Genomic DNA, 20,864 nt, shown 5'->3' with positions numbered 1-20,864 from the left:
CGGTATGTATTATGTTGGGAGAGGGTGTAGAATGACCGAAATACCCTCCAATGTTATGTGAAAGGACAAGTCACTCCAAAGGAAACAGTGACTCTAACAGGTAGCAGTAGGCACTCTGTGGCTTAGCTTAGTATATTAGGATAATTTCTGGTTACTTTGTACAGCATTAAGTTTCTAGGCAGATTACACCTGCCTTTATGCCTTATGTACAACTTGTTGAACCATATGCATGAATGAAGATAAAACTAGCTGTGTTTTATGCAACCATATGTACATACATACATTGTACTAATTTTACAACAAAACATTTATAATGCAGTTTCAAAATCAAGTGTGTTGAATGATGCTTTCAACATTCAACAATCATTTCAGGCACCAAGAAACTTCAGAACTGATGTCAATGAAATGCTGTTAGAAATTAACACAAAACATTCAAGCTTTAGCTATAATAAATTTAAATCAACACCGAAATGGAGCTTCATTTCCAATTTCCGAACTAAGTTGAAAATAAAATAATGATAATTGAAATTTTCATTCAGAAAGAACCAATTAAAATAATAAACAATACTTACATATTTTTAGCAAAGTCTTGCAAGCAAAAAGCGTTGGGATAATTTCGCTTTTTATAAGTTCATAACAGAATGTGCAATAATTTCTAGTTTTCAGTAAGCCATAGTGATCCAAATGTGCTTTTTAACGTGACCAAAAATTACCTACAAGAACCACAATAAAACCATTCCAAATGAATCCTCTTCCATCAGTAACAGCCCAGAACCAAAATAAAGCATGCAAGTAGCAATTTGAGAGCATAAATATTCACTCGCTGTCAGCATCTTTATCGCCATCTTCATCACCATCAACAACTTCATTCACATCTTCTTCACCATTTTCCTGTGCTTCTCCATTCTCCATTGTAGTCTCTTCTGTTTTATTCTTTTTAGTAGCTTCCTTTGATTTAGAAGAGTCGGACTTTCTTTTAGAATTCTTTCTCTTAAACTCTGACGCCATGAACAATAGTAATAGTAATCATTACCAAAATATCAAATTAAAGATATTAGCAGTAGTAGTAGCAAATAGAATAATAATAAATAGTTAATTTTACTTTTCCTTGTATTTTTGTTAAATAGAACATGTGCAAAATATCTGAAGCTATTGTTACATTCAATGTCATTATAAACTTCAATAGTTCAACACAGCTGATGAGCTGAACACGTTTCAATTATGCCTGAATATAAGTTGAGTATACTAACGCTACACAAAAAAAATGAGAGCACACATATGCTTTCAGTTATAGGCACGGGTTTTACCTTCAAGAGAGGTTTTTAAAGACGCAACAAATTCTGGAAACTCGATCTCCTCTAGCGCCTTAAACACATCCTCAGCATTAATCGTATGCCTCTTAGATTCCTTACATATATCATTTGCCCTGCACATATACAAAACACATGAATTAGAGAAAGAAACTATAACCACTTAGTAAATTTCCACATAATGTGTTGTAATTTGTAAACAAATGAACTTTATATCAAGCATCTACAATACTGTTCAATAGAACATTTGTATATAACTGACACAGCGGTAAGCGGGGGCGAAAATATTTGAGGGCAAGGGGGCACCCGCCCCCAGCCGATTTTCAATTTTTAGTGTAAAAATTTTGTATTCTTCGATTTTGCCCCAAGTGATCCCCCCCCCCCCCCCCAACCACCCAAAGTCACCATAGTTTGCCCCAAAACCTCCATATTTGCCTAAAAACCTTCGTATTTTGCTTAAAAACCTCCACATATTGCCCAAAAAACCACCATAATTTTGCCCCAAAACCTCCATTTTTTTGTCTAAAAAAAGTTGCTACGCTTTTAAATAGATTTTCGCCCCGCCACCACTGGCGGTAAGGTTACACTATACGAACTCAAAGCCATAAATACATCAACATCAATAATCAATAATACATATAATGATATCAACAATAAGGTTACACTGTGTGAGCTCAGAGTTACATCTATAAGTATAATGTTTGTATTCGATTTGTTACAAATAGGATATTAAACTTAACAGTTATTATCGAAGGTAGAGATATATTTACTAACGTAGCAGAAAGGTAATGGATGAAGATTCTAGAACTTTCGGCGAACGCCATGAGAGAGTCCTTAGGGACTAGCATATCACCATCGTCTTGTGACAGCTGTGATAGCTTTTGTTTTACTAGCCTTTTTACGACCGCCTTTGGCAGCTCCTCTGCATCTGCTATTACTTTCTCCGTCACCGTCGGTGTTGCGGTAGTCGCCATAGTCGTAGGTGTTCTTCGATTGAAGATTAATTTGGAGTTTGTGTTTGATTTGTGAATCTAGGGTTTGTTTCCCGCCAATGTTGGGGAAAAATGGGTTTTTATGCTGAAATGAGATGATCCGATTTAGAGAATCAGATCCTACTTTTTTTTATTTTACATTTTAGTCCCTAAAGTTTTTAAAAAGTAACGTAAAATATTTATCAACATCCTAATTTTTTTTCTTCAAAAAAATAACGTAGTACTAAAATATAACGGATCTGAAGATCAACAAATACAACAGTTGCAAAATGATATCCATCCAAACCTATCAATAAAACACTAACCTAAATCACATTTCCATCTAATAAGGCGGAACACAAATGACTAAAAAAGTAAATTCATGCATAACAAGCTAATAACGGATAACTTAAGTATCAGCCACAGTAAAAGCAGAAAAAAGATACAATAAACAACTACGGCAGTCAGGAGAGCGCCGACTACTACCACAACAACAACAGAACACACCCATCAATCGCAAAGATACCGACACCATCTGCATAAGAAACCTCCCCTGGAACTGGAACCAAATATCAAACATGGAGATAGTCATCTGGTCCAAACCGAAGGCACCCCAGAAAAGAAGGGAGCCGCAAACGCACCCATGGTAGCGGAAAATCCTAACCTACCCCGGACCCCACACCCACCATCAACCTACGACCCTCCACTACCCACCCTCCTCTAGCCACTGTTATCGACCTTCACCAACAGTCGTCCGTTTAGGGGCAAATCCTTATAGTTTTTCTTAAGCAGTGAAGATGAGGCGAGTGTACAACGACTAAAGAACGAGCAGATCAGGATGTCAAAACCACCAGTAGGTACCACCAACAGGGTGGTGAGCCACCATTTACTGTTGTACCAGCACCCCTCGCGTTCACTCTCATCCGACCACCACTGATGGCCACTACCAGCATGGTGGGGGAACACCTCGACCACCAGATGACGACGGATCGAATCCAGCAAATCTCAGGTGGCTACCACAAACAGGGTGGTAGGCTAGCGAACACAAAGGGCACCTAGTAGAAGCAAGGGAAAAAACAAGAGCAGACGAGGCTCCACATCACCTATAGACGGTTGATGGCCACCACCAACATGGTGGTAGACCACCAACATAGTGGTAGACCACCAACATGGTGGTAGTGTAGACCACCACACACCACCGCTAGTAAGGAAGAACCACTGAGATCCGACACAAAAAGTAAACGACAAGTGCCAAAAGAAATCCCTAACAACTATAACCATAACCCTAACGAGAGTGGCGATGGCAGTGGCTATGGCCGCCCGAGAAAGCTCCGGTCAACAAGAAAATGCAGTGACGACCAAGAAAAATTAAATGGGAAAGAAAAGGCTAAACCACCGGCGAACATGCGTGATGTCGATGTTCGGAGAGGGAAACATACGTCGGAAGCTACAAAACGGAAGGGGTGATCAAAAGAATAGATGATGACAGCGACAACAGGGAAGGTTGGATATTAAACTCGTTTGGGATAGAGAGATGTTAAAGACGTGAATATTACATGTGAAAATCGTGATTATTTTGTTTAGTTGATTCGGTTCGGTTTAAAAGTTAGGAAGTAATATCTACTCATCTCATTAACCTAACAAAATTAAAGAAAAAAGATTACCCGTTCACTCCATCTATGTTATGAAATAAATAATTATTAGAACTTAAACATCAAAATCAAAACAAGAACAAAGCGAAGGTTACCACTAATTAAATACACCAAAAGTGTGATCAATTAGCCTGTTTTAATGTTAGGGAATATGGATTGCTCAATAGGAAAATGTCACCGGATTGAAACTAGAATCGTGAAACACTTTCTCAATAAAATATTTCGCCCCCTTCGGTCTTGGATTGCACGAAATCAATATTGGGATAAGACTAGTTCAACAATATTTTCTAGACCAAGAAAAGTTGTTCTTGCAAAAGTATAATGCATGAAATATTTGTTAGTATGATGAAAGTGTGAGAGAAGGAAAATTCTGGAACCCCTCCTCAAATGAATGAGTATTCTATTTATAGTTGACTAAAATGTGTGAATGAAGAGTCACGACCTTTCACATGTAACCATAATGTAATGGTACATCTCTTGGGAACCAACACCACTTATTTGGTGTCTAAACATGTGTATTTAATGCTTAAAACCGTCCCAAACTGACCAGGAAATGCCAAACAAACAACGTTTTGGACCAACATGCCTTTTGGGTCAAAAAGACACCAGTTCACTTTCTTAAGCCACGCCGCGGCTATATGGCCCGCGCCGCGGCCTAACACTATACCTGATGTCCATTAGTTTGCTAATTTCCTGTAACCAATTTAGCCTTGGGGCCGCATCGCGCCTCGTATGGTCGTGGCGCAGCTTAATGCTTTGTTCCAAAATCCTGAAACAACCAAAATTCCCGATCCCAAGACACACTAGGAACCGCCGCGCGGCTAGGAGACCCGCGGCGCGGCTTAAGCCTGGTTTTTGTGGATCATCTATTTTCCAAGCATTACTTCATCCAAGATCAACTATATACTAAGTGATTGGTTTTACTCTTTACGAATGTACACTTCACACTTTCCGGATTCGTGTAGAGTATCAAACAATCACTTCCACTCTCAACCAAGTAATCCAATAACTTAAAAACCTTGATTATGTTGGATCACACTAAAATCACTAACATTTAATAGATAATAATCAAACCTTAAATGCTAGTGTATTGTGTATAGGTATATAATTAATGAAATTAAACCCAATATTTTTATTTTCATATTCATGAAACATGCAACATGCAAACCATGCTACTGGTGTACAATATTTTTAATAGAAAACAGAACTACAAATTAAAATGGTTCTTCAAGAAACCAAAAGGCCAAAGCGTGTACAGATAATGTTTGCAATCAATAATCAATCAATAATGGGAGATGATATTGCCAACATTAAATTTACTTCTTCCACCAAAATTATCTAAACTACCCTTAATGAATGTCTTACACAAAACTTGTAAAACTTTTTATAATAATTTATTAAGGGGTATTCTGGGAAATAAACATCAAAATATGGTGGAAGAAGTAAATTTGATGTTGGCAATATCATCTCCCATCAATAATACGTTACATTTTTAATATTGCTCAACTTCGTTACACAGCAAACGCTAACAAAGGTATAATATAACCTAGAATCTTGAAATGTAAAGAAACATATAAAATGACTATTTTTTCAAAGAATTTAATACGTATATAGAAGAAACTAGTTGTCGAACCCTCGTTTCGCGCATGTGGTTCGGTTTTTAATGTATTTTATTTTATTTAGTTACGGAGCCTGCGAGTCAAAAATCAAAGTATATGAAAAGTACCCTAAATATTTAGCATTTTTTAAAAAGTGTCCATTTTGCGTATAGTTAGTGACATTGTGTTCGTAAAATTATTTCGAGTTTAACGATGATTTCGGAAAAATTTAACTCGTTGCGAGCGAGAAGATATGACACGTTGAATATTTGAGTGAAGTTTATTTAAGATATTTTATGAAAATTTTGATTTGACACTTTAACTCACTATTTTGGGGGTCGATTTTAAAATTTTAACAAAGTGTGGGGGGCGTTTGTGGTGTTATTTAAAAGAAAGGAAGGGAAAATGTAACACCCTATTTCTGTTTCTGATTTTGTAGTAGATCGGGACGCGTCCAGATAGGGGGACGCCGTCCAGCAACAAAAGGTGGGACGCCGTCCAAGGTTTGGTGAAATGTCCCGTTCTTATTGATTAAAAACGTTCCATATTAATTGATTTCGTTGCGAGGTTTTGACCTCTATATGAGACGTTTTTCAAAGACTGCATTCATTTTAAAACAAACCATAACATTTATTTCATCAATAAAGGTTTAAAAAGCTTTACGTAGATTATCAAATAATGATAATCTAAAATATCCTGTTTACACACGACCATTACATAATGGTTTACAATACAAATATGTTACAACAAAATAAGTTTCTTGAATGCAGTTTTTACACAATATCATACAAGCATGGACTCCAAATCTCGTCCTTATTTAAGTATGCGACAGCGGAAGCTTTTAATAATCACCTGAGAATAAACATGCTTAAAACGTCAACAAAAATGTTGGTGAGTTATAGGTTTAACCTATATATATCAAATCGTAACAATAGACCACAAGATTTCATATTTCAATACACATCCCATACATAGAGATAAAAATCATTCATATGGTGAACACCTGGTAACCGACATTAACAAGATGCATATATAAGAATATCCCCATCATTCCGGGACACCCTTCGGATATGATATAAATTTCGAAGTACTAAAGCATCCAGTACTTTGGATGGGGTTTGTTAAGCCCAATAGATCTATCTTTAGGATTCGCGTCAATTAGGGTGTCTGTTCCCTAATTCTTATATTACCAGACTTAATAAAAAGGGGCATATTCGATTTCGATAATTCAACCATGGAATGTAGTTTCAAGTACTTGTGTCTATTTTGTAAATCATTTATAAAACCTGCATGTATTCTCATCCCAAAAATATTAGATTTTAAAAGTGGGACTATAACTCACTTTCACAGATTTTTACTTCATCGAGAAGTAAGACTTGGCCACTGGTTGATTCACGAACCTATAACAATATATACATATATATCAAAGTATGTTCAAAATATATTTACAACACTTTTAATATATTTTGATGTTTTAAGTTTATTAAGTCAGCTGTCCTCGTTAGTAACCTACAACTAGTTGTCCACAGTTAGATATACAGAAATAAATCGATAAATATTATCTTGAATCAATCCACGACCCAGTGTATACGTATCTCAGTATTGATCACAACTCAAACTATACATATTTTGGAATCAACCTCAACCCTGTATAGCTAACTCCAACATTCACATATAGAGTGTCTATGGTTGTTCCGAAATATATATAGATGTGTCGACATGATAGGTCAAAACATTATATACGTGTCTATGGTATCTCAAGATTACATAATATACAATACAAGTTGATTAAGTTATGGTTGGAATAGATTTGTTACCAATTTTCACGTAGCTAAAATGAGAAAAATTATCCAATCTTGTTTTACCCATAACTTCTTCATTTTAAATCCGTTTTGAGTGAATCAAATTGCTATGGTTTCATATTTAACTCTATTTTATGAATCTAAACAGAAAAAGTATAGGTTTATAGTCGGAAAAATAAGTTACAAGTCGTTTTTGTAAAGGTAGTCATTTCAGTCGAAAGAACGACGTCTAGATGACCATTTTAGAAAACATACTTCCACTTTGAGTTTAACCATAATTTTTGGATATAGTTTCATGTTCATAATAAAAATCATTTTCTCAGAATAACAACTTTTAAATCAAAGTTTATCATAGTTTTTAATTAACTAACCCAAAACAGCCCGCGGTGTTACTACGACGGCGTAAATCCGGTTTTACGGTGTTTTTCGTGTTTCCAGGTTTTAAATCATTAAGTTAGCATATCATATAGATATATAACATGTATTTAGTTAATTTTAAAAGTCAAGTTAGAAGGATTAACTTTTGTTTGCGAACAAGTTTAGAATTAACTAAACTATGTTCTAGTGATTACGAGTTTAAACCTTCGAATAAGATAGTTTTATATATATGAATCGAATGATGTTATGAACATCATTACTACCTCAAGTTTAGTAGGTAAACCTACTGGAAGTGACAAGAAATGATCTAGCTTCAAAGGATCTTGGATGACTTGAAAGTTCTTGAAGTAGGATCATGACACAAAAACAAGTTCAAGTAAGATTTTTACTCGAATTAAGATAGTTTATAGTTATAGAAATTGAATCAAAGTTTGAATATGAATATTACCTTGAATAAGAAAGATAACCTACTGTATATAATAAAGGTTTCTTGATCTTAGATGATTACTTGGAATGGATTAGAAAGCTTGGAAGTAAATTAGTAAACTTGAAGGGATTTTTGAAGTGTTCTTGAAGTGTTCTTCCTATGATGATTATAACTTGATTCTTGAAGTGATTTTTGATGAAGACGATGATTAACTACTGGAAAAATACGTTCATAATAGTGTGTGTATGTTGAGATAGAATTAGAAAGAGAATTGGAAGTGAAATGGAGTGAATGATGAGTGGTAATTGGTGAGTGGTGAGTGGGGTTAAAAGGAGTTCTAGTTAGTTGACTAGCTCATGGTAGAAGTTAAAATTGATTAGTCATACATGACATAATCAAGAGTGGAATCCCATGCTAGTTCCTATTGGTATATACCCATAGTAAGTACGTTTTGAAGCTGTGTATAATACGGGTAAGAATACGACTAGAATTCTTGGTGAAAGAAAAGAATGGGAAAGTAACTGTAACCATTTCCGTTAAGTATGAGTGTTTTGATATATGTCTTGAAGTCTTCCAAAAGTATTTTAATACATCTAAATAAACTACATGTATATACATTTTAACTGAGTCGTTAAGTCATCGTTAGTCGTTACATGTAAGTGTTGTTTTGAAACCTTTAAGTTAACGATCTCAATTAATGTTGTTAACCCATTGTTTATTATATCTAATGAGATGTTAAATTATTATATTATCATGATATTATGATATATTAATATATCTTAATATGATATATATACATTTAAATGTCGTTACAACAATAATCGTTACCTATATGTCTCGTTTCGAAATCCTTAAGTTAGTAGTCTTGTTTATATGTATATAACTCATTGTTAATATACTTATGGAGATACTTACTTATCATAATCTCATGTTAACCATATGTATATCCATATATATATCGTCATGTCATTTTTACAAGTTTTAACGTTCGTGAGTCGCCGGTCAACTTGGGTGGTCAATTGTCTATATGAAACATATTTCAATTAATCAAGTCTTAACAAGTTTGATTGCTTAACATATTGGAAACATTTAATCATGTAAATATCAATCTCAATTAATATATATAAACATGGAAAAGTTCGGGTCACTACAGTACCTACCCGTTAAATAAATTTCGTCCCGAAATTTTAAGCTGTTGAAGGTGTTGACGAATCTTCTGGAAATAGATGCGGGTATTTCTTCTTCATCTGATCTTCCCGCTCCCAGGTGAACTCGGGTCCTCTACGAGCATTCCATCGAACCTTAACAATTGGTATCTTGTTTTGCTTAAGTCTTTTAACCTCACGATCCATTATTTCGACGGGTTCTTCGATGAATTGGAGTTTTTCGTTGATTTGGATTTCATCTAATGGAATAGTGAGATCTTCTTTAGCAAAACATTTCTTCAAATTCGAGACGTGGAAAGTGTTATGTACAGCCGCGAGTTGTTAAGGTAACTCAAGTCGGTAAGCTACTGGTCCGACACGATCAATAATCTTGAATGGTCCAATATACCTTGGATTTAATTTCCCTCGTTTACCAAATCGAACAACGCCTTTCCAAGGTGCAACTTTAAGCATGACCATCTCTCCAATTTCAAATTCTATATCTTTTCTTTTAATGTCCGCGTAGCTCTTTTGTCGACTTTGGGCGGTTTTCAACCGTTGTTGAATTTGGATGATCTTCTCGGTAGTTTCTTGTATAATCTCCGGACCCGTAATCTGTCTATCCCCCACTTCACTCCAACAAATTGGAGACCTGCACTTTCTACCATAAAGTGCTTCAAACGGCGCCATCTCAATGCTTGAATGGTAGCTGTTGTTGTAGGAAAATTCTGCTAACGGTAAATGTCGATCCCAACTATTTTCGAAATCAATAACACATGCTCGTATCATGTCTTCAAGCGTTTGTATCGTCCTTTCGCTCTGCCCATTAGTTTGTGGATGATAGGCAGTACTCATGTCTAGACGAGTTCCTAATGCTTGCTGTAATGTCTGCCAGAATCTTGAAATAAATCTACCATCCCTATCAGAGATAATAGAGATTGGTATTCCATGTCTGGAGACGACTTCCTTCAAATACAGTCGTGCTAACTTCTCCATCTTGTCATCTTCTCTTATTGGCAGGAAGTGTGCTGATTTGGTGAGACGATCAACTATTACCCAAATAGTATCAAAACCACTTGCAGTCCTTGGCAATTTAGTGATGAAATCCATGGTAATGTTTTCCCATTTCCATTCCGGGATTTCGAGTTGTTGAAGTAGACCTGATGGTTTCTGATGCTCAGCTTTGAACTTAGAACACGTCAAACATTCTCCTACGTATTTAGCAACATCGGCTTTCATACCCGGCCACCAAAAATGTTTCTTGAGATCCTTGTACATCTTCCCCGTTCCAGGATGTATTGAGTATCTGGTTTTATGAGCTTCTCTAAGTACCATTTCTCTCATATCTCCAAATTTTGGTACCCAAATCCTTTCAGCCCTATACCGGGTTCCGTCTTCCCGAATATTAAGATGCTGCTCCGATCCTTTGGGTATTTCATCCTTTAAATTTCCTTCTTTTAAAACTCCTTGTTGCGCCTCCTTTATTTGAGTAGTAAGGTTATTATGAATCATTGTATTCATAGATTTTACTCGAATGGGTTCTCTGTCCTTCCTGCTCAAGGCATCGGCTACCACATTTGCCTTTCCCGGGTGGTAACGAATCTCAAAGTCGTAATCATTCAACAATTCAATCCACCTACGCTGCCTCATATTCAGTTGTTTCTGATTAAATATGTGTTGAAGACTTTTGTGGTCGGTATATATAATACTTTTGACCCCATATAAGTAGTGCCTCTAAGTCTTTAATGCAAAAACAACCGCGCCTAATTCCAAATCATGCGTCGTATAATTTTGTTCGTGAATCTTCAATTGTCTAGACGCATAAGCAATCACCTTCGTTCGTTGCATTAATACACAACCGAGACCTTACTTTGATGCGTCACAATAAATCACAAAATCATCATTCCCTTCAGGTAATGACAATATAGGTGCCGTAGTTAGCTTTTTCTTCAATAACTGAAACGCTTTCTCTTGTTCATCATTCCATTCAAATTTCTTCCCTTTATGCGTTAATGCAGTCAAGGGTTTTGCTATTCTGGAAAAGTCTTGGATGAACCTTCTGTAGTAACCAGCTAGTCCTAAAAACTGGCGTATGTGTTTCGGAGTTTTCGGGGTTTCCCACTTTTCAACAGTTTCTATCTTTGCCGGATCCACCTTAATACCTTCTTTGTTCACTATGTGACCGAGGAATTGAACTTCTTCCAACCAAAATGCACACTTTGAAAACTTAGCGTACAATTCTTCCTTCCTCAATACTGCTAACACCTTTCTCAAATGTTCACCGTGTTCTTAGTCATTCTTTGAGTAAATAAGTATGTCATCAATGAAAACAATGACAAACTTGTCAAGGTATGGTCCACACACTCGGTTCATAAGGTCCATGAACACAGCTGGTGCATTAGTTAAACCAAATGGCATGACCATAAACTCGTAATGACCGTAACGTGTTCTGAAAGCAGTCTTTGGAATATCATCTTCTTTCACCCGCATTTGATGATACCCGGAACGTAAGTCAATCTTTGAATAAACAGACGAGCCTTGTAGTTGATCAAATAAGTCGTCGATTCTCGGTAGTGGGTAGCGGTTCTTGATGGTAAGTTTGTTCAACTCTCGGTAGTCGATACACAACCTGAATGTACTATCTTTCTTCTTGAAAAACAAAACAGGAGCTCCCCACGGTGATGTGCTTGGTCGAATGAAACCACGCTCTAAAAGTTCTTGTAATTGGCTTTGCAGTTCTTTCATCTCGCTGGGTGCGAGTTTGTAAGGAGCACGAGCTATTGGTGCAGCTCCTGGTACAAGATCTATTTGAAATTCAACGGATCGATGTGGGGGTAATCCCGGTAATTCTTTCGGAAATACATCGGGAAATTCTTTTGCAATGGGAACATCATTGATGCTCTTTTCTTCAGTTTGTACTTTCTTGACGTGTGCTAGAACAGCATAGCAACCTTTTCTTATTAGTTTTTGTGCCTTCAAATTACTAATAAGATGTAGCTTCGTGTTGCCCTTTTCTCCGTACACCATTAAGGGTTTTCCTTTTTCTCGTATAATGCGAATTGCATTTTTGTAACAAACGATCTCTGCTTTCACTTCTTTCAACCAGTCCATACCGATTATCACATCAAAACTCCCTAACTCTACTGGTATCAAATCAATCTTAAATATTTCGCTAACCAGTTTAATTTCTCGATTCCGACATATATTATCTGCTGAAATTAATTTACCATTTGCTAATTTGAGTAAAAATTTACTATCCAAAGGCGTTAATGGACAACTTAATTTAGCACAAAAATCTCTACTCATATAGCTTCTATCCGCACCCGAATCAAATAAAACGTAAGCAGATTTATTGTCAATAAGAAACGTACCCGTAACAAGTTCCGGGTCTTCCTGTGCCTCTGCCGCATTAATATTGAAAACTCTTCCGCGGCCTTGTCCATTCGTGTTCTCCTGGTTCGGGCAATTTCTAATAATGTGGCCCGGTTTTCCACATTTATAACAAACTACATTGGCATAACTTGCTCCGACACTACTTGCTCCGCCATTACTCGTTCCAACACCATTTGTTCCTTTCGTTCTATTAACCCCTGGTACGTAGACCTCACACTTCGCCGCGCTATGACCATTTCTTTTACACTTGTTGCAAAATTTGGTGCAGAACCCCGAGTGATACTTTTCACACCTTTGGCATAGCTGCTTCTGATTGTTGTTGTTGTTGCGGTTATTATTGTTGTTGGGATGATTGTTGTAGTTGCTGTTGTTGTTGTTGTTGTTGTTGTTGTTGTTGTTGTTGGGCCGTTTGTTGTAGTTGCGATTGATGTTGCGATTGTTGGGATAATTGTTGCGATTATTGTTGTAATTGCTGTTGTTGTTGTATTGGTGATTCTTATCACCGTTTTCCTCCCACTTTCTTTTGACTTGCTTCACATTGGCCTCTTCAGCAGTCTGTTCTTTAATTCTTTCTTCAATCTGGTTCACTAATTTGTGAGCCATTCTACATGCCTGTTGTATGGAGGCGGGCTCGTGTGAACTTATATCTTCTTGGATTCTTTCCGGTAATCCTTTCACAAACGCGTCAATCTTCTCTTCCTCATCTTCGAATGCTCCAGGACACAATAGGAACAATTCTGTGAATCGTCTTTCGTACGTGGTAATATCAAATCCTTGGGTTCGTAACCCTCTAAGTTCTGTCTTGAGCTTATTGACCTCGGTTCTGGGACGGTACTTCTCGTTCATCAAGTGCTTGAATACTGACCACGGTAGTGCGTACGCATCGTATTGTCCCACTTGCTCTAGATAGGTATTCCACCATGTTAACGCAGAACCTGTGAAGGTATGCGTAGCGTACTTCACTTTATCCTCTTCAGTACACTTACTTATGGCAAACACCGATTCGACCTTCTCGGTCCACCGTTTCAATCCGATCGGTCCTTCGGTTCCATCAAATTCCAAAGGTTTGCAGGCAGTGAATTCTTTGTAGGTGCATCCTACACGATTTCCTGTACTGCTAGATCCAAGGTTATTGTTGGTATGTAGCACAGCCTGTACTGCGGCTATGTTTGAAGCTAGAAAAGTACGGAATTCCTCTTCATTCATATTCACGGTGTGTCGAGTAGTCGGTGTCATTTCCTTCAAAATAGTCAAATGGAACAAGTTAATCATACAGAATATTAAGAGTAGTTAATAGTATTTCGTAGCATAATATGAACTCATTTATAAAAGATTTTTCTTCATATTAGCGTTTTATAAGTTTAAATTCGGGTAGTACCTACCCGTTAAGTTCATACTTAGTAGCTAATATACAATTCAACTACTACAATTCTATATGAAAAACTGATTATAATAATATTTCGCGTTCAAACTTTTACACAATATTTTACAAACTTACAATACCGCTTATTTTACATATAGCATGAAATATAGCACACAATAAATTTGATACAAGATGGTTGTGAAGATAATTCTAGCTAGTACACAAGTCGTTCAGCAAAGGCAATAAAGACACGTAATTCATACGTCCAGAAACAAGTCATGCATTCTGGTTTTACTAGGATTACTTCCCATCCTTGGTCTTGTGGAACATAACCGTTATGGCCGTTGATAAGACAGCGTGTTGTAACGTCGTCAAAGGGACGAGGGTTATGTAATGTCCAACAGTCCCGTAACAATCTAAAAACCTCATTTCTTACCCCAATTACCGACTCCATCACTTGTGGGAACGTTTTGTTTAATAGTTGTAGCCCGATGTTCTTGTTCTCACTTTGGTGAGAAGCGAACATTACTAATCCGTAAGCATAACATGCTTCTTTATGTTGCATGTTAGCCGCTTTTTCTAAATCAAGAAGTCCAATATTCGGATATATTGAGTCAAAATAATTTCTTAACCCATTGCGTAAAATAGCATTTGGGTTCCCCGCAATATATGCGTCAAAGTAAACACATCATAACTTATGGATTTTCCAATGTGATATCCCCCATCTTTCGAACGAAAGCCTTTTATAAACCAAGGCATTCTTGGAACGTTCTTCGAATGTCTTACAAACTGATCTCGCCTTAAATAGTTGTGCCGAAGAATTCTGAGCGACTCTAGACAAGATTTCATCAATCATGTCTCCGGGTAGGTCTCTTAAAATATTGGGTTGTCTATCCATTTTGTGTTTTTATACTGTAAAATAGACAAGAGTTAGATTCATAAAAAAAATACTTATTAATACAAGCAATTTTTACATATATCATAAAGCATAAGCACACTATATTACTTATATTACACCACACGAATACAACTATCTTATTCCGACTCGCTTGTTTCTTCTTCTTCGGTTTTGGTTCGTTTTGCCAAGTTTCTAGGGATATATGATGTTCCCCTAATACGAGCCGTCGTTATCCACATTGGTTTAGAAAAACCTGGTGGTTTAGAGGTTCCCGGGTCATTGTTACAACTTAAGGACTTTGGGGATTGACGATACATATAAAGTTCATCGGGGTTGGAATTAGATTTCTCTATTTTTATGCCCTTTCCCTTATTATTTTCTTTTGTCTTTTTAAATTCAGTTGGGGTAATTTCTATAACATCATCGGAATTCTCGTCGGAATCCGATTCATCGGAGAATTGGTAATCCTCCCAATATTTTGCTTCCTTGGCGGAAACACCATTGACCATAATTAACCTTGGTCGGTTGGTTGAGGATTTTCTTTTACTTAACCATTTTATTATTTCCCCCACCGGTTCTATTTCTTCATCCGGTTCCGATTCTTCTTCCGGTTCCGATTCTTCTTCCGGTTCCGACTCTTCTTCCGGTTCCTCTTCGGGAACTTGTGAATCAGTCCACGAATCATTCCAATTTACATTTGACTCTTCATTATTATTAGGTGAGTCAATGGGACTTGTTCTAGAGGTAGACATCTATCACATAATATCAAACGCGTTAAGAGATTAATATATCACATAATATTCACATGTTAAAAATATATAGTTTCCAACAAAATTTGTTAAGCAATCATTTTTCAAGTAAACACGGTCGAAGTCCAGACTCACTAATGCATCCTAACAAACTAGATAAGACACACTAATGCAAAATTCTGGTTCTCTAAGACTAACGCTCTGATACCAACTGAAATGTCCCGTTCTTATTGATTAAAAACGTTCCATATTAATTAATTTCGTTGCGAGGTTTTGACCTCTATATGAGACGTTTTTCAAAGACTGCATTCATTTTAAAACAAACCATAACCTTTATTTCATCAATAAAGGTTTAAAAAGCTTTACGTAGATTATCAAATAATGATAATCTAAAATATTATGTTTACACACGACCATTACATAATGGTTTACAAAACAAATATGTTACAACAAAATAAGTTTCTTGAATGCAGTTTTTACACAATATCATACAAGCATGGACTCCAAATCTCGTCCTTATTTAAGTATGCGACAGCGGAAGCTCTTAATAATCACCTGAGAATAAACATGCTTAAAACGTCAACAAAAATGTTGGTGAGTTATAGGTTTAACCTTTATATATCAAATCGTAACAATAGACCACAAGATTTCATATTTCAATACACATCCCATACATAGAGATAAAAATCATTCATATGGTGAACACCTGGTAACCGACATTAACAAGATGCATATATAAGAATATCCCCATCATTCCGGGACACCCTTCGGATATAATATAAATTTCGAAATACTAAAGCATCCAGTACTTTGGATGGGGTTTGTTAAGCCCAATAGATCTATCTTTAGGATTCGCGTCAATTAGGGTGTCTGTTCCCTAATTCTTAGATTACCAGACTTAATAAAAAGGGGCATATTCGATTTCGATAATTCAACCATAGAATGTAGTTTCAAGTACTTGTGTCTATTTTGTAAATCATTTATAAAACCTGCATGTATTCTCATCCCAAAAATATTAGATTTTAAAAGTGGGACTATAACTCACTTTCACAGATTTTTACTTCGTCGGGAAGTAAGACTTGGCCACTGGTTGATTCACGAACCTATAACAATATATACATATATATCAAAGTATGTTCAAAATATATTTACAACACTTTTAATATATTTTGATGTTTTAAGTTTATTAAGTCAGCTGTCCTCGTTAGTAACCTACAACTAGTTGTCCACAGTTAGATATACAGAAATAAATCGATAAATATTATCTTGAATCAATCCACGACCCAGTGTATACGTATCTCAGTATTGATCACAACTCAAACTATACATATTTTGGAATCAACCTCAACCCTGTATAGCTAACTCCAACATTCACATATAGAGTGTCTATGGTTGTTCCGAAATATATATAGATGTATCGACATGATAGGTCGAAACATTATATACGTGTCTATGGTATCTCAAGATTACATAATATACAATACAAGTTGATTAAGTTATGGTTGGAATAGATTTGTTACCAATTTTCACGTAGCTAAAATGAGAAAAATTATTCAATCTTGTTTTACCCATAACTTCTTCATTTTAAATCCGTTTTGAGTGAATCAAATTGCTATGGTTTCATATTGAACTCTATTTTATGAATCTAAACAGAAAAAGTATAGGTTTACAGTCGGAAAAATAAGTTACAAGTCGTTTTTGTAAAGGTAGTCATTTCAGTCGAAAGAACGACGTCTAGATGACCATTTTAGAAAACATACTTCCACTTTGAGTTTAACCATAATTTTTGGATATAGTTTCATGTTCATAATAAAAATCATTTTCTCAGAATAACAACTTTTAAATCAAAGTTTATCATAGTTTTTAAGTAACTAACCCAAAACAGCCCGCTTGTTACTACGACGGCGTAAATCCGGTTTTACGGTGTTTTTTGTGTTTCCAGGTTTTAAATCATTAAGTTAGCATATCATATAGATATAGAACATGTGTTTAGTTAATTTTAAAAGTCAATTTAGAAGGATTAACTTTTGTTTGCGAACAAGTTTAGAATTAACTAAACTATGTTCTAGTGATTACGAGTTTAAACCTTCGAATAAGATAGTTTTATATATATGAATCGAATGATGTTATGAACATCATTACTACCTCAAGTTTAGTAGGTAAACCTACTGGAAGTGACAAGAAATGATCTAGCTTCAAAGGATCTTGGATGGCTTGAAAGTTCTTGAAGTAGGATCATGACACAAAAACAAGTTCAAGTAAGATTTTTACTCGAATTAAGATAGTTTATAGTTATAGAAATTGAATCAAAGTTTGAATATGAATATTACCTTGAATAAGAAAGATAACCTACTGTATATAATAAAGGTTTCTTGATCTTAGATGATTACTTGGAATGGATTAGAAAGCTTGGAAGTAAATTAGTAAACTTGAAGGGATTTTTGAAGTGTTCTTCCTATGATGATTATAGCTTGATTCTTGAAGTGATTTTTGATGAAGATGATGATTAACTACTGGAAAAATACGTTCATAATAGTGTGTGTGTGCTGAGAGAGAATTAGAAAGAGAATTGGAAGTGAAATGGAGTGAATGATGAGTGGTAATTGGTGAGTGGTGAGTGGGGTTAAAAGGAGTTCTAGTTAGTTGACTAGCTCATGGTAGAAGTTAAAATTGATTAGTCATACATGACATAATCAAGAGTGGAATTCCATGTTAGTTCCTATTGGTATATACCCATAGTAAGTACGTTTTGAAGCTGTGTATAATACGGGTAAGAATACGACTAGAATTCTTGGTGATAGAAAAGAATGGGAAAGTAACTGTAACCATTTCCGTTAAGTATGAGTGTTTTGATATATGTCTTGAAGTCTTCCAAAAGTATTTTAATACATCTAAATACACTACATGTATATACATTTTAACTGAGTCGTTAAGTCATCGTTAGTCGTTACATGTAAGTGTTGTTTTGAAACCTTTAAGTTAACGATCTCAATTAATGTTGTTAACCCATTGTTTATTATATCTAATGAGATGTTAAATTATTATATTATCATGATATTATGATATATTAATATATCTTAATATGATATATATACATTTAAATGTCGTTACAACGATAATCGTTACATATATGTCTCGTTTCGAAATCCTTAAGTTAGTAGTCTTGTTTATATGTATATAACTCATTGTTAATATACTTATAGAGATACTTACTTATCATAATCTCATGTTGACCATATGTATATCCATATATATATCGTCATGTCGTTTTTACAAGTTTTAACGTTCGTGAATCGCCGGTCAACTTGGGTGGTCAATTGTCTATATGAAACATATTTCAATTAATCAAGTCTTAACAAGTTTGATTGCTTAACATGTTGGAAACATTTAATCATGTAAATATCAATCTCAATTAATATATATAAACATGGAAAAGTTCGGGTCACTACATTTGGGACGCCGTCCAAACTGTCTGTCGAGCCAGCTGTTTTAATTTGTTATAAATGGGTAAAATGGTAATTTCACTTGGGTGCCGGTTTGGAGCCTTCAAGGCTGATCCCTTGATCATTTTTGGATCACTTTACACCCACACAAACACTCTCAACCTCATCTAGAGAGAGAGTAAGGGTTTTAGAGAGAGAGAGGTGGATTTGGAGAAGAAGGAGTCGGATTCTCGCTAAAGCTCGAGTTCTAAAGTTGTTCATCTCACTCCTAGCTACATTGTGGTAGTATTGGTAAGCTCAAACTCTGAATTTCAATTGTTAGATTTGATATTCAAGTTAGGGTTTTGAGCTAGTTTGTTGTAAAACCCTTCTAGATGATGAAGTAGGTTTATGGTGACTTGTTATTCTTGTCACTTGGCGGGTTTTGGGTCGGTTGATGATTTGGCCTTGATTAGGGTTTGATAATGAGTTTAATCACTAGGTTTAGTGATTATGGAAGTGTTGGAACACTTTTGGGTGTGTTTGGCTGCCTAATTTTGAAATGGGTCAAATTAGGGTTTTGGTGTCAAAATGGGTATGACACGTGTTTAACACTTGTGTTCGGGCTTAATCGGTGTGTTAGGACCATTTTCACTCGTGTTAGTAGATATTGGTTAGTTTGGGCGCGTTTCGTGCTTGGAAGTGCAAATGGGTCGGATTTGCACTAGGTGTCAATTGGGTTGATTTGTAAGTCAACCCTAATTATGTTGTTGTGTTTGTGATAATGGAATAGGTACTTTCCATTTGGCGCGTTACGGATTACTTGGAAGCATTCATCAAGGCGACTAGGTGAGTGTTAATATCCTATGTACATATGTATGTGTAGGATGGGTGCGGGTCGGGTGAAGTGATTCTCGGCTATAGAGCTCACTTCACATATAGGTGGATTTGATGGACCTTTGTATGAGTCCAATTGGCACGGTTGTGCATTTTGGTTGACCACTTTGGTGAGGTGCACACTTTGTGTGTACGTTTTCACATGGGCGTGTGAGGTGGACTTATATAACCCCAATGACGAAGGGTTAATATAGTGAGTGGAATAATTATATGCGTAGATATATAATGTATTTATTTGTGTAGCGTGAAATGTGAAGTGTCGATATGCTAAGACACCACGTTCACGTGACGAGTGAAGTGTCGATGTGCTAAGACACCACTCAAAGTAATATGACGGGTGAAGTGTCGATGTGTTAAGATGCCACCCGGGGTGAAGTGTCGATGTGTTAAGACACCACCCGGAGTGAAGTATCGATGTGCTAAGATGCCACTCCAAGTAAGTTGAAGGGTGAAGTGCCGATGTGTTAAGGCGCCACTCGAGGTGAAGTATCGACGTGTTAAGATGCCACCTCAAGTAAAATGAAGAGTAAAGTGTCGAAGTGTTAAGACGCCACTCGGGGTGAAGTGTCGACGTGTTAAGACGCCACCCGGGGTGAAGTATCGAAGTGTTAAGATGCCACCCGTGGGGTTAGTATACGAAGTGTTAAGTGCACTAATGGTTGTTATGAACATCGATGACTTGTTTCGCGAAGTCATTCCCTTATGAAGATTTGGTTAACCATGGTTATTGTGTTGTAAGCGTAAGCAAATTATGTTATTCGAGATATATATATATATATATATATATATATATATATATATATATATATATATATATATATATATATATATATATATATTTTGTATACATATAATGTTG

At 35.9% G+C, this 20,864-nt stretch overlaps 1 protein-coding gene across 1 annotated transcript; it reads right to left on the bottom strand.

Annotated features, from left to right (window-relative positions):
- Window positions 1-519: 519 nt before the first annotated feature.
- On the bottom strand, window positions 520-2,357 carry LOC139896778 (DNA polymerase II subunit B4). The gene is made up of 3 exons (XM_071879414.1): window positions 2,085-2,357; window positions 1,308-1,426; window positions 520-998 (listed from the first exon to the last, which is right to left on the bottom strand). The coding sequence occupies exons 1-3, from the start codon at window positions 2,282-2,284 to the stop codon at window positions 817-819; spliced, it is 501 nt and encodes a 166-aa protein (XP_071735515.1). The 5' UTR covers window positions 2,285-2,357; the 3' UTR covers window positions 520-816.
- Between the last annotated feature and the right edge of the window lie 18,507 nt (window positions 2,358-20,864).

Source organism: Rutidosis leptorrhynchoides, chromosome 3 (assembly GCF_046630445.1).
Source record: "Rutidosis leptorrhynchoides isolate AG116_Rl617_1_P2 chromosome 3, CSIRO_AGI_Rlap_v1, whole genome shotgun sequence".
NCBI lineage: Eukaryota > Viridiplantae > Streptophyta > Magnoliopsida > Asterales > Asteraceae > Rutidosis > Rutidosis leptorrhynchoides.
This window is presented reverse-complemented; position numbering and strand designations above follow the sequence as displayed.